The sequence below is a fragment of the Castanea sativa genome, chromosome 9, assembly GCF_040712315.1.
Source record: "Castanea sativa cultivar Marrone di Chiusa Pesio chromosome 9, ASM4071231v1".
NCBI classification, from domain to species: Eukaryota; Viridiplantae; Streptophyta; class Magnoliopsida; order Fagales; family Fagaceae; genus Castanea; species Castanea sativa.
The window spans coordinates 5,983,485-5,995,011 of NC_134021.1; the positions used below are offsets into that span (position 1 = coordinate 5,983,485).

Consider the following 11,527-nt stretch of genomic DNA (forward strand, 5'->3'; position numbering starts at 1 on the left):
AATAGGAGATCACTGGTATACCTTGCTGCCATGCCATTTAATATATTATTTTTCAACAGAAAAAATGGTGAAAAATATGTAAATGATTGCTACAAAGTCAATGCGTATAAGGCATGCTATGAGCCAATCAATGGGCAGAACATGTGACAATCAACTGGACTTCCTTTGTGCAACCTCCCATTAAATGTAGACCACCTGGCAGGCCTAAAAAAAGTAAAGGAACTTGATGAACCAAGAGTAGGAGTCCCTAAGAAGTGTAAGGCATGTGGGAGGTTAGGACATAACAAAAGAAGAGCTGCTAAAAAACCAAAAAGGAAAAGAATTAATACCAAGAACGTAAATACTTAATCTAAGGCTTTATCCATCCTTTGATGAAGAGCTTCACAAAGTTGTCTCATCTCAATAAGCTCATATTGTACACTTCTTAACTGTCTTGGAGCCATCTTGAACAAGAATAAGCAAATTCGTCACTTTCTGACAGATTGACGTTTGTTCAGTAAATTGCAAATATCTCACTGTAGAAAACTCGAAATCATGATCCGCCTTTTTTGTTAGAAAATAGAAAGATAGATCTTTCCAAACATATATGGCGCATGAACACAGAAACCTCACAAGAAAATACAGCGTCACGAAGAAGATGAACAATCAATTCTGGAATAGTATGAGAACTTCAATAGCCCAACTAGAAAAAAACTTGCTTTGATACCAACTGATACCGGATTTGTTAGGGGTAACCCAAATTTAAATGATTTGATAAATGGAAATAGGCTGGATGAATATATTTTATATTTTCTAGTTTTGTGGGATAAGAAGTACACTCAATAATTTAAAGGATAGATAAGCTCACTACTAAAGTAAACCCAAAGAGATACTGATAACATCACTCAAAGGAATTTAACTACGGATACAAAAATATTTTGGCTCACCACTCTATAGGATATAGATTAACATTACCCCAGAGATACGGAAACCGATACTTGCCATCCAAAGGAATCCACCAGAAGATAAGAGATAATTTAGAAGAAATCCACCTTATGAAAAACACAAGGGTTTTTTTTTTTTTTTTTTTTTTAAATTCTGAAAATACACTCTGATTTTTATTAGATTCAGCCAAAGGCTTAAATAGAGCTTGGAACAGCCCCCCAAGTATAGGAAAATGAAAATAATAATAAATACGTTCAATAAAGCCAACTTTTTGAATTTCACTTATTACATCAATACTATTTTTAGTCATTTCATCAATTTATATCAATTTTTTATTAAGTGAACTCCATACTAAATTATTCTTAATGGACATCTCATGACATCCGTTAACATTTCCTTTTAGAATAAGTAGTAGGGTAGATTGTAATACAAATGTACAACCTTTGTTCCTTTATATCTTGGATTGGACTTTCTTTACGAGCTCTCTTCTCAAGATCTTTCCAGAAGTAGACTTAGGGATGCTGTTCACAAAAGTTACTGCCCGTAACCTTTTGTACGGCACCACCTATATTAGGCAAAAAAAGAAAAGAAAGATCAAAGTTTAAAGGATGAAAAATGCGAAAGATATTATTATAAGTTTTATCGCATAATGCTTACGAACTAATGAGTGACATGTGAGAATGAATGTGATTGAAGGGTTTCAACCACTTCATAATAAATTTTGAATTGTCTCTTTGAGATTAATGACATAGTAGTTTGTAAGCTTCATATGGTAAAACTTGTAGTATTTGTAGTACTACTCTTTAAGAATATGCATTCATTTATGAAACATTGTGACAAATTTTTTATCTATTTTTAAATAATTCAATACTTATAATGGTAGAGGAAGAAATATTTAAACGTTTTCGTTGAAAATACTAATAGGTGTTAGTAAGTTCTTGGCAATATGGTGACAAACTTAATTATACATCTTTAGCACATTTGTTTTTTGGGGTGTTTTTCATTTTGTTCTTAGGGAAACATCTATAGATTGGCCCCTGTTTCATTCAATGTTTCTAATTTTGGTGTAGGCTGTTTTGGGGCTTATTATTTTCAGCTATTTGGCTTAGGTGCTCTGTTGTACATGACTTCTTAATTCTTTTGAAATTAATTGCTCAATCATCTAAAAAGGACATGACCAACCAACAGGAGTTGGGCTTGGCAATGTATATAAGCTTCCTTGTAAGACTTGGATCTCATAAGTCATTATTGACAAGTTGATGTACTTTGTTACGGTCTCTCTTCACCTCTCTCTCTCTCTAATCCGGTTCTCTCTATTTTCTTGGAAGAAAGATTCCCTCATAGCAATCCCTAATCAGCACTCTCTTCTCCCATTCATCCCACACACAAACATCTCCACCATTATCAAAAAAATTCACTAATACCCAAAACCCTATCAACCTTATCTCACAAACTCATAAGCACTTGTCCTATTCACCCTAGAGCTAAATAGACACGTGACCCTCTTATCATATATTAGGTTTTTAGATTGATAAACATATATGCATTATACACTAGATAAGTAATTTAGGAGTGGATGTTCCTTACTGAAATGACTATTTCCTCAAAGACATACAGCTTGCTGTCATCACTGCAATTAAAATCATCCCAAAAAAAAGAAAGAAAAAATACCTGCTTTGCAATGAATTTCTGAACATCTTCTTCTTTTAGCAAGCTGTTTGGTGCACGCACAACAAATGCAATTGGGACCTCACCACATTTGGTATCAGGAAATCTACGAAAGTTGAAATTGTAATTAAACTGTCATGCAGTGATTCAAAGATAAGGTAACAGATGGACATGTATAACTGCTTATAAAGCATAAGGAAAATTATGACAGAGAACTTATATGACTCTCCTACTTACGGGATCACAACAGCATCTAATATTTCAGGGTGAGAAAGCAGCAGCCCTTCAAGCTCTGCCGGAGCCACCTAACAAACAGTCAAGTAAAAGATGATACACTACCTTTTATAGAAATAATAAGGAAAAGTTTTAGTTTACGTTGTACTAGCAAAATGTGTATAACATTGTACACATTTTGTGTGCCTACAATTTAAGTTTACATTGTTAATATAAAGTAAACGTTACGCCTATAAAAGTCCTAATAATAATTCATAATGAAGTGACTAAATTTTAATTTAACCGCGAACCTATCGCAACTCTCATTTTTTTGAACTTCCGGATTGGCTTTAGTCGATGTATATGACACTGAACACAAATACAAGCTAACTTATATACTCACCTAACAAAAGGTAAAAAATTCATGCGGAGAAACAGAGGCATTGATAAATTAATGACTCATAGGAGAAAGTGATTTTTTTGATTTCCAAGCTAATTAGATGACTGGAGAGACATGGTGACAAGTCATTAGTACTAAAAGTTATATAGCACTTTGGGGGATATTTTCTCAGTAAAGAAAAATACTTGACAATAGTATCAAATGAATCAGCTTAGCTAATTTTCATTAATCATTAAATTGTTTTAAGAGGCTCATAGATTATTTGCTCACTGGGGAAGAATATATCTAATTTCCCCAATACTGCTATATGAGCAAATGTAAACTTTCCCAGGGTCAGATGCCTGCACTGTTAGGATAAGTATTGCCAATAAAAAATGTAAAGGAAACAAGAAGCTTTAATCTTCTCACAAGAAATGGTTAGTAATATCACATACACTTTCTTTTTTAACAATCAATAAAGGATAAGTTACTTGAAAGGCATTGCACTTGATGAGCTCCTTAATTCGGTCCACAACAAATAATTGTCCTTCTTCATCGAAATATCCAAGATCTCCTGTGTGCAGCCATCCTTGTCCATCTATTGTTAGCTTTGTTGCTTGTGGATTATTAAAATAACCTGAAAGAAGGATTTTGAGATATTGCATGAATCATACTAGCTATATTTAATCTATAAGGAAAAAGTAATTTAACCAATGAGTCTCTCAAGGTGTTTTCTCCCTGACATACTCAAGTAACTTTATCCAAAAGGTTTGCAAGCTGTTAGAACTTGGAGTTATGGTTAATTGATTAAATTCACAATTTTCTAACAATTTGAACTTTTGGTAATTTAACATTGTATCATAGTAAGAAATCTTGAGTTCAATCTTTGACTCCACTCTATCTCCACTACCAAAAGAGAAGTCCTTGCAAGGAAAGCAAGAAGCTTTTGGAATAATAGTTGATTTAACACAAGCAAATGTATATATAATCCCTAGTCACATACTTTGTTATTTTAACATTAGCAATGTGCAAAATCAGTGACACAAACTTTCTTGACTACTAGATGGATTAAGGGGGAAAAAAGTCTGTAAGGTACTTTGGATTGAGAAATCAACATATGCCCTGTCAAAACTAGGAATCTAGTAAGAAACATTGATCCAAAAACTCAACCTTGCATCATATTAGGTCCTCGAAACCAGATTTCTCCTAATTGATTAGGTGGAAGAGGCTGTAATGTATCTATGCTAATTATTTGGCATTCAACTCCCGAAAGGAGTGTTCCGGTTGAGGAAGAAAGGTGAGATCCTTCCTTTGGATTTGCCAATGAGATGTCTCCACAAGCTTCTGTCATTCCATAGCCCTGCCAGAATACAACATAATGCACTCGAAATCAAGATGTGAGTTTTCTCGCTACAAACTACCACAGAGAAGCTTCAATGCATAATTCTACATGAATTGCTTATCATATGCTTTTTCTTTATTGATACTAAATTTAAGAACTTATCCCTATATTATAATATGCTTCCATGATAGATGAAGCAATGCATGTTTGTTGAAAATTTGTGAGAAAAGTTCACCTTTTCAGTTTATAGGCTTATCATAAAAAAGTTAGAGCAGGCTTAAAAGATAGCCATTGTAATGTTCCTATGCTTTCTGTGCCTTCACCTTCCCAGTTGAGCAACTAAAGTTCTGCTCAAGTTAGGAAGGAGGCAATACCTCTCTGTCTCACTAACTTATATCTTAGTGCATAAATCACTCATTCTATTGAAAAATAATTTTTAAAAAAATAGCAAACATACAATTGAGAATTTATCATTGCTGCAATTCTCTCGAGAGGAAAGTTATGACATGTACAATACTTCCCTCTGCAGTGTGAAGAACAAAATATTTGAAAATGTTTGATTATTGTAACAAGTATGCAATACTGATATAGTTTTATCTCACCCAACTCAATAAGAGATTCAATCTAGATTAATACCAATTTGTCTTGTAGTTGCATGGTTTAGAACTTCGTATGACAAGAACTTCTTTAAATTGTTCAAAATAACTCTAAAACTCTAAATAACCAAAATACATTGAAGACTACCAGAATGACTAAAATATTTCTAGAGCTTCTACAATGATCAAAATATCACCTAATATCTCTAAAATTACCAAAATATCTCACGAAATGAACAAAATGACCAAAACACCCCTAGAAGAATGAACAAAACACCCAAAGAGATTAAAATACTTGTAGAACATCCAAAATGACCTAAATGCCCCCTAAAATGTCCATGATTAAGAAAGTACCCTTGAAGTCTCTAACATGACCAAAATTAGAGGTATTTGTTGAAGTAACAATATTATGAAAATTTGGATCGGTAAAAAGATTGCTATCAAGAAATCAAAGTAGGAATATAATCCAATATATGATTAAATTGTATAATCCTTCACAAATATTTTGTTCATTTTAGTGGTTTCAAAGGTATTGGAGGTTCATGGGCATTTTAATTATTCTGAAGGTTGGGGTTTTCGCAATCATTTTGAATGTCTTGAAGATATTTTATTAATTTTAGAGGTTTTGGGATTACTTTGATCATTTTAGAGGCTTAGGTGGTATTATGGAGGATTGGGGTATTTTGATCATTTTGGGAATTCCAAGGGCATCTAGGTTAATTTGGAGATTCTGAATATATTTTGGTTATTCTTTAAAAGTCCGGAGTCATTTTGGAGAAATATAGCATACTGGTCATCAAACCGACATACTAACCCCAGGAAATGTACTGGTTTGATTGCCAGGGTGTGTTTCATACTATTTCAACCTTTTTGGCATATCTTGGTCTTTCTGAGCCTGTAAATCGTTTCTAATTAGTACAAAAATAGTAATGAAAACTCTACCATGGTAATAAATAAGGAATTGGAAAATCGTTGGAATGTTTGCGGAATAGTAGCATAAAGAATGAAATGATGAAGAGAAATAAAGGGAAAATAAGAAAGAGATATAGAAGGCAGAAAAATTGAAGAAGTTCTTGAAAAAAAATATGATAATACAGTTAAAGAAGAAGAAAGAAAAAAGTCAAAAAACAAGAATAAATAGGAGCAATGTTACAGATACTCAATATTTTTTTAGTGGTTTTAGGGATATTATAAATTTTAATTCATAAGTCTTGCTAATTAAAGTGCCACCGCCAATTATAAGAAGTAATTCAAATACTCATTTATGGAAAATACTAAAACTACTACAAATTTTATTATATTAAGTTTACAAATTATTGTGACGTTGAATGTAATTGGTAGACTTCAACCACTAATAAATGAATGAATGATTTTTTTTTTTTTTAAAATTTGTTAGACGTCAATTTGTAAACTTTATGTAGTAAAATTTGTAGTATCCCTTGCATCACTCCTCACTTATTATCTTGTTGAACTGACATATATCACTTTTATTTTTATCTTTTTGATAGGAAAACAATTTTAACTGTCATATCAATTTGTAAGATTTGAAGAGATGTGGCTAGTGGACAAAGGATGTGGGGAAACAATTGAAGGAGTGTGGCAAGCTAGTTACGAGGGAGTTGAAAATACAAGAGTGTTGAGAAAAATTGAATCCTGTGGGAAGGAGTTAACAAGATGGAGCTGGAATTGTTTCGGCAATGTAAGAAGAGAGCTGGAAAAGAAGAGGAAAGAATTGGCTCGAGTTGAGAAATTAATTTACAGGGAGGATGTGCAGCTCAGCTGATGGCTGTCCAAAAAGAGATAATTTCTCTTATGGATAAAGAAGATAATTGTGTAAATTCTCTTAGGCTAAAATTGTGTAAATTTACACAGTTGTTACTGTAACCGTGTAAATATACATGGTTACTATAATTTTGTATTTAATATTTTATTAATCTCTCTCTCTCTCTTAACAACAAAGAACTTTTCTGCAAATCCACCCCACCATCCAACCACCACAACTCATTACATTACATGATATTCCAATCACAAAATCAACCCAAAATCAAAATCAAAATCAAAATCAAAATCAAAATCAATAGAAAATCAAATAAAAAATCAATTCAAACTCATCAATGGAAAAGCCAATATCAAATAGTCAATGGAAACCCCATCAACCCAAACTCAAATCCAAATCATCACCATCGCCAAGTATGCAGTCGTCATCACCTTGAATGATTGTTTCAAAGAGGAGATCAACTATCTGATGAGGAATAGAGAGGTGTAGGTTGTGGCTCTTTGTGAAAGGGAGCTCAAAGGAGAGAGAGAATATAAGGGAAATTCTTAAGTGAAAGAGAAAATGTGACTTTGAGTGAATGGATGAAATGAGAAAGAGAGAGGTGAGAGGAAAACTGTGTGTTTGTGGTTTGGGATGAGAGAGAGAGAGAGAGAGAGAGAGAGAGAGAGAGAGAGCTAAGAGCCAAGATACTATATAGGAGAGAAGATGAGATGCAATTAATAATAAAAAATTGAAAATTTATTATTTAAATAGAATAGTGTAGAATAGATCAATTGATGTGAGTAGTTTTAAAAAATTATTATGTAAAATAGAAAAAGTAAGTTATTATATTAAAATACATGAATTTTTGTACGAATTTGTGCGAATGCTCTAAGACATTCCAACGAGCTCTTCTAGGGTCACATTTTATTACAATTTGTTTGAGTATCAACTAATAATTGGGTACTTAGAGCATTAGTATTGGTGGTGCTAAAAAATTATATTTTTAGCACCACCAATACTAAAAAAAGCATACTGCAATAGTGGTGTCATAGCTAAAATTGTTTAGGTTGTTGCTAAAAAGGCTAAACTGAAAATAATCAAAACCAAGGCAGTATGGGTTTAGCTATGACACCACTAAACTGCAAATAATTATGGGTTTAATTAATACTAAAAAGGCATACTGCAATAGTGGTTGTATTACACCTCCAATTAAAATAATGATTTTAAAGGCCTATGTAATTTGTCAACTTGTGGATTGCAGAACCACGTACACAAATAGTGAACCCCATTGGAATTCCATGAAGTGACTGAAAGTTTTTAAAACAAAAGGTTAATATATAAGAGAATCAAATAATCAAAACCAAGGCTAAACCCATAATATTAATTAATTAATTAATTAAATACATCTGACCAGGTGAAACTAAGAAATATTTTAACCAAAAAAAAAACTAAGAAATAGTTTGGTTCAAATACATCTTACCAGTTTTTTAAAACGATTTTTTTTTTAATCTTATATAATGTTGATGTTTGATTCAAATATATTGTTATTTTATTTGATATTTTCTATCTTTTAATCAATGTGATTTTTTTTTTTTGTCTTTTTAGCATTAAGCTAAAACATTAATTTGACTTAAATTTACAACTAATTAAATATTGGGAAAAAAAAAAAAGACATGATCATCTCCGCAACCATTTAATTAAAAATTGCATTTACCGTCCTTGGACACCTAAGTGATAGGGGACTAAAATTAAAAAATTTGTTTTGGGTGAATTATAAAAATTTCCTTTGAAATTTGAGGATATAACACTTTTGCTCAAAACTGGGAGGAAAATAATATGCTATTTTGTCTATTGTTTTTCTTTAAAATATCATTGTTATACTAGACAATTATTTGCTATTATATGATGGTGGCGGTGATTGTGATGGTTGTTTATTATAATAGATATATTATTTTATTGTGTTAAAAACTAAAATAAAATTATTGATATTAGATGTTTTGTAAAATAAGAAGATAAAATAAATAAAGTAACTTTTTATGATATCAAATAACTAAATTTATAACTCTACCAAAGTGAATTCTTTTATAATAAGTCATTGGGGCTGCCATGTAAAAGCACTACAAACCTATCATTTTTGCATTTTAAAAAATTTTCATTGCTAAGAGGAACTCTTGTCAGAAGAAAAAATTAAGTAGGATGTCATTAATTTTTGACGAACACTTGTCAGCATTTAAAAGTTTAATTCAAAAGAAATAAATATCGTAGATGGGGAGGATTTTAATTAAATATTACCTTTTTCGGCCAAGAACATATTAAAAAAATAATAATAAAAAAATACTATGCGGAGGGGTATTTGGTTTAGTCATTTTCATCGTTCATATCTCGATTTCCATCAATTATTATTCAATAATTATGAACCCTACCCCACTGGTGCAAATTTCGTAACAATTCTCATCAGTCATCCCTCGTCGCTCATTTTTTGTGTTTTCAGAAGTTTGATTGATGAGTTTCATGGCAATTTTGTAACTAAATGCAACCTTGCATTAAAACAAAAAAAAAAAACCTAAATGCAACCAGTACTAGGTGGTACCCAATTCATTGTGTTGTCACATCAGGCTTTTTTTTCATTTCTCTTTCTTGCTCTCTTAATATTTACTACTCCTTCCTCCTTTTCACGAGAAAGTACACCCTGTTACGGATGCATGCTCTCTCTCTCTCACAAGCCGATAATTACAAACCGGTAAAGCCTATCAGCTGTGAGAGGAGAGAAATATACACAGTAACAGGTGTATTTTCTCCCTTTGCACATACGTTGCACCTTCAGTGCTTCTTTCACCTTTTCGAGAAGGTAGTCAGGTACTAGGTGAGATGGGTGAGTGGGTCTCTCATGTCAGTGAGATAATAGGTTTATAGGCCCGTATTATTCAAGATTTTTCCTCCATTTTTTCCTTCTTTCTTCACATCTATTGCTTTCCTCTTTCTTTTTTTCTCTTCTTTTTATTTATTTATTATCTCATCACACAGATGCTTTTGTGAGTTTTTGTTGTGGGTTTTTCTGTACTTCTAATGGGTTTATTTGTTTTTGTATTGGTGGGATTTGTTTGGGCTTGTGCAGAGGAGGGAGAGACGGCAGCTGGATTTTTGGGTCTCTCTCTCTCTCTCTCTCGCTTCATTTTCTGAGATCTCAACCCAGGTGAACCGTCGTGTGCGGTTGTGGATGTTTCAACATCAGTGGGTTTGTGCTCTGTGTCACGGCTTTATCCGGTAATTCACACTCCACGTTCGACATTTCTATCAGTTCAGAGTAATACCAAATCTTCGAACTCGGTGTTTCTTTAAAACTCATAGATTTGGAAGAACCTATAATTATGGAAGGCAAGTTTAATTCATTGATTTTGTGCCAGAGTTCAGGGACGGTTATAACAAGCTTAGGGTTACAGTCCTGGACTTGCTTTGAGATCTCGGAAACGGTATACGAAGGATTACAGGTTGAAGCAATTGCACCGAGAGCGACAATGGCGAGGAAACACACAGGGAAGTGGATTGAGTTGGGGGCGACGATGAGGACGACGTCGTTTTTGTGAATGTTGAGTTGGAGCAAAGAGTGGGCGAGCTTGGAGACCTGGAGTTTGAGCTGGTGGAAGGTTAGGGTTTCGTTGGTATCAGCGTCGATGAGAGCGAGGCATTGTGGGAAGGAAGATGAGTTTTGGAAGAGGAAGGAAGTGAGAGAGAGGTTGGGATTGGTGGGGAGGTGAATCGGTGGTCTTGGGGATGGGTAGGTTTGAGTTTGGGAGTTGAAGGTTACTGTTGCCATGCCCATGGGTGTTTGGGGAGTGAGAAAATGTAGCAATTGTTTGTTTCTAAGGAAAGTTTGATGTTTCAACTATGAAGATGGGAGATTAAGGCAAGGTGATCGAGAGTTATATTGAACAAAAAGTTGAACGGTGGGAGAGGGACAGTGCCAGTAGCATGAACGTTGAATCTATCACTTGGCTGGTACGAGTTGTAATCTGGTTGTAACTAAAATTCATAACATTTTCAGCACCTAGATTGGGAAAAGGTTTTAATGTAATATGATCTTTTGAAAATTTTAGACGTGTGGATGGTTCTTTTAACCACCACCACACGGTGGATTGCATAAAATCTCCCCCAATCTAGATCACTTGCATAAAAATCTTACTCATTGAAAAATTCTAGGACCACAGTAAAATTTTTATTTTCACAATTATCTAATGTGATTGACTTTGAGTAGTGAAATCATATGAAAATTATAGACAACTAGTCACAATTAGGACTATCCATCTTACCCGCAGACCCGCCAAACCCGCACAACCCGCCCGTACCCGACCCACTACAACCCGATCCGACAGCTCCGATGGTCGAATGCGGGTCCTGAGCTCCAAAACCCGACGTTGGCGGTTTGGTTTTGGTTCCCTTCCTTTCAAAACCCATTCAACCCGACCCGCCCAAAGAGAGAACGACGAGCTATGATTTCAAGTTTTCTGACGTGTTTTCCAACACGATTTGGCAAATTTCGGTGACCAAAATACCAGATCCAGCGATTCTTGGCACGATTTAGGGGAAAAAGCATCGGATTTGGTGAAATTTCTGCCAAATCTGACTAGATCGCACCGGATCTTGGACGG

At 33.8% G+C, this 11,527-nt stretch overlaps 1 protein-coding gene across 1 annotated transcript; it reads right to left on the reverse strand.

Moving 5' to 3' along the window:
* Positions 1-1,050: 1,050 nt before the first annotated feature.
* LOC142608656 (putative CoA ligase CCL10) lies at positions 1,051-10,827 on the reverse strand. Its single transcript, XM_075780353.1, has 6 exons — positions 10,071-10,827; positions 4,355-4,567; positions 3,676-3,821; positions 2,830-2,897; positions 2,596-2,698; positions 1,051-1,489 (listed from the first exon to the last, which is right to left on the reverse strand). Exons 1-6 carry the CDS (start codon positions 10,699-10,701, stop codon positions 1,376-1,378), a joined length of 1,275 nt encoding a protein of 424 aa, XP_075636468.1. The 5' UTR covers positions 10,702-10,827; the 3' UTR covers positions 1,051-1,375.
* Between the last annotated feature and the right edge of the window lie 700 nt (positions 10,828-11,527).

What these genes read in the sequence shown, in the direction of transcription:
- LOC142608656 (XM_075780353.1), bottom strand. Translation starts at nt 10,701, where the DNA reads ATGGGCATGGCAACAGTAACCTTCAACTCCCAAACTCAAACCTACCCA. An exon ending in TCAAGTGCAATGCCTTTCAA is followed by an intron (nt 2,898 to 3,675) that starts GTAACTTATCCT and finishes ACTGTTTGTTAG; the next exon opens with GTGGCTCCGGCAGAGCTTGA. An exon ending in AGAAATTCATTGCAAAGCAG is followed by an intron (nt 1,490 to 2,595) that starts GTATTTTTTCTT and finishes TGCCTAATATAG; the next exon opens with GTGGTGCCGTACAAAAGGTT.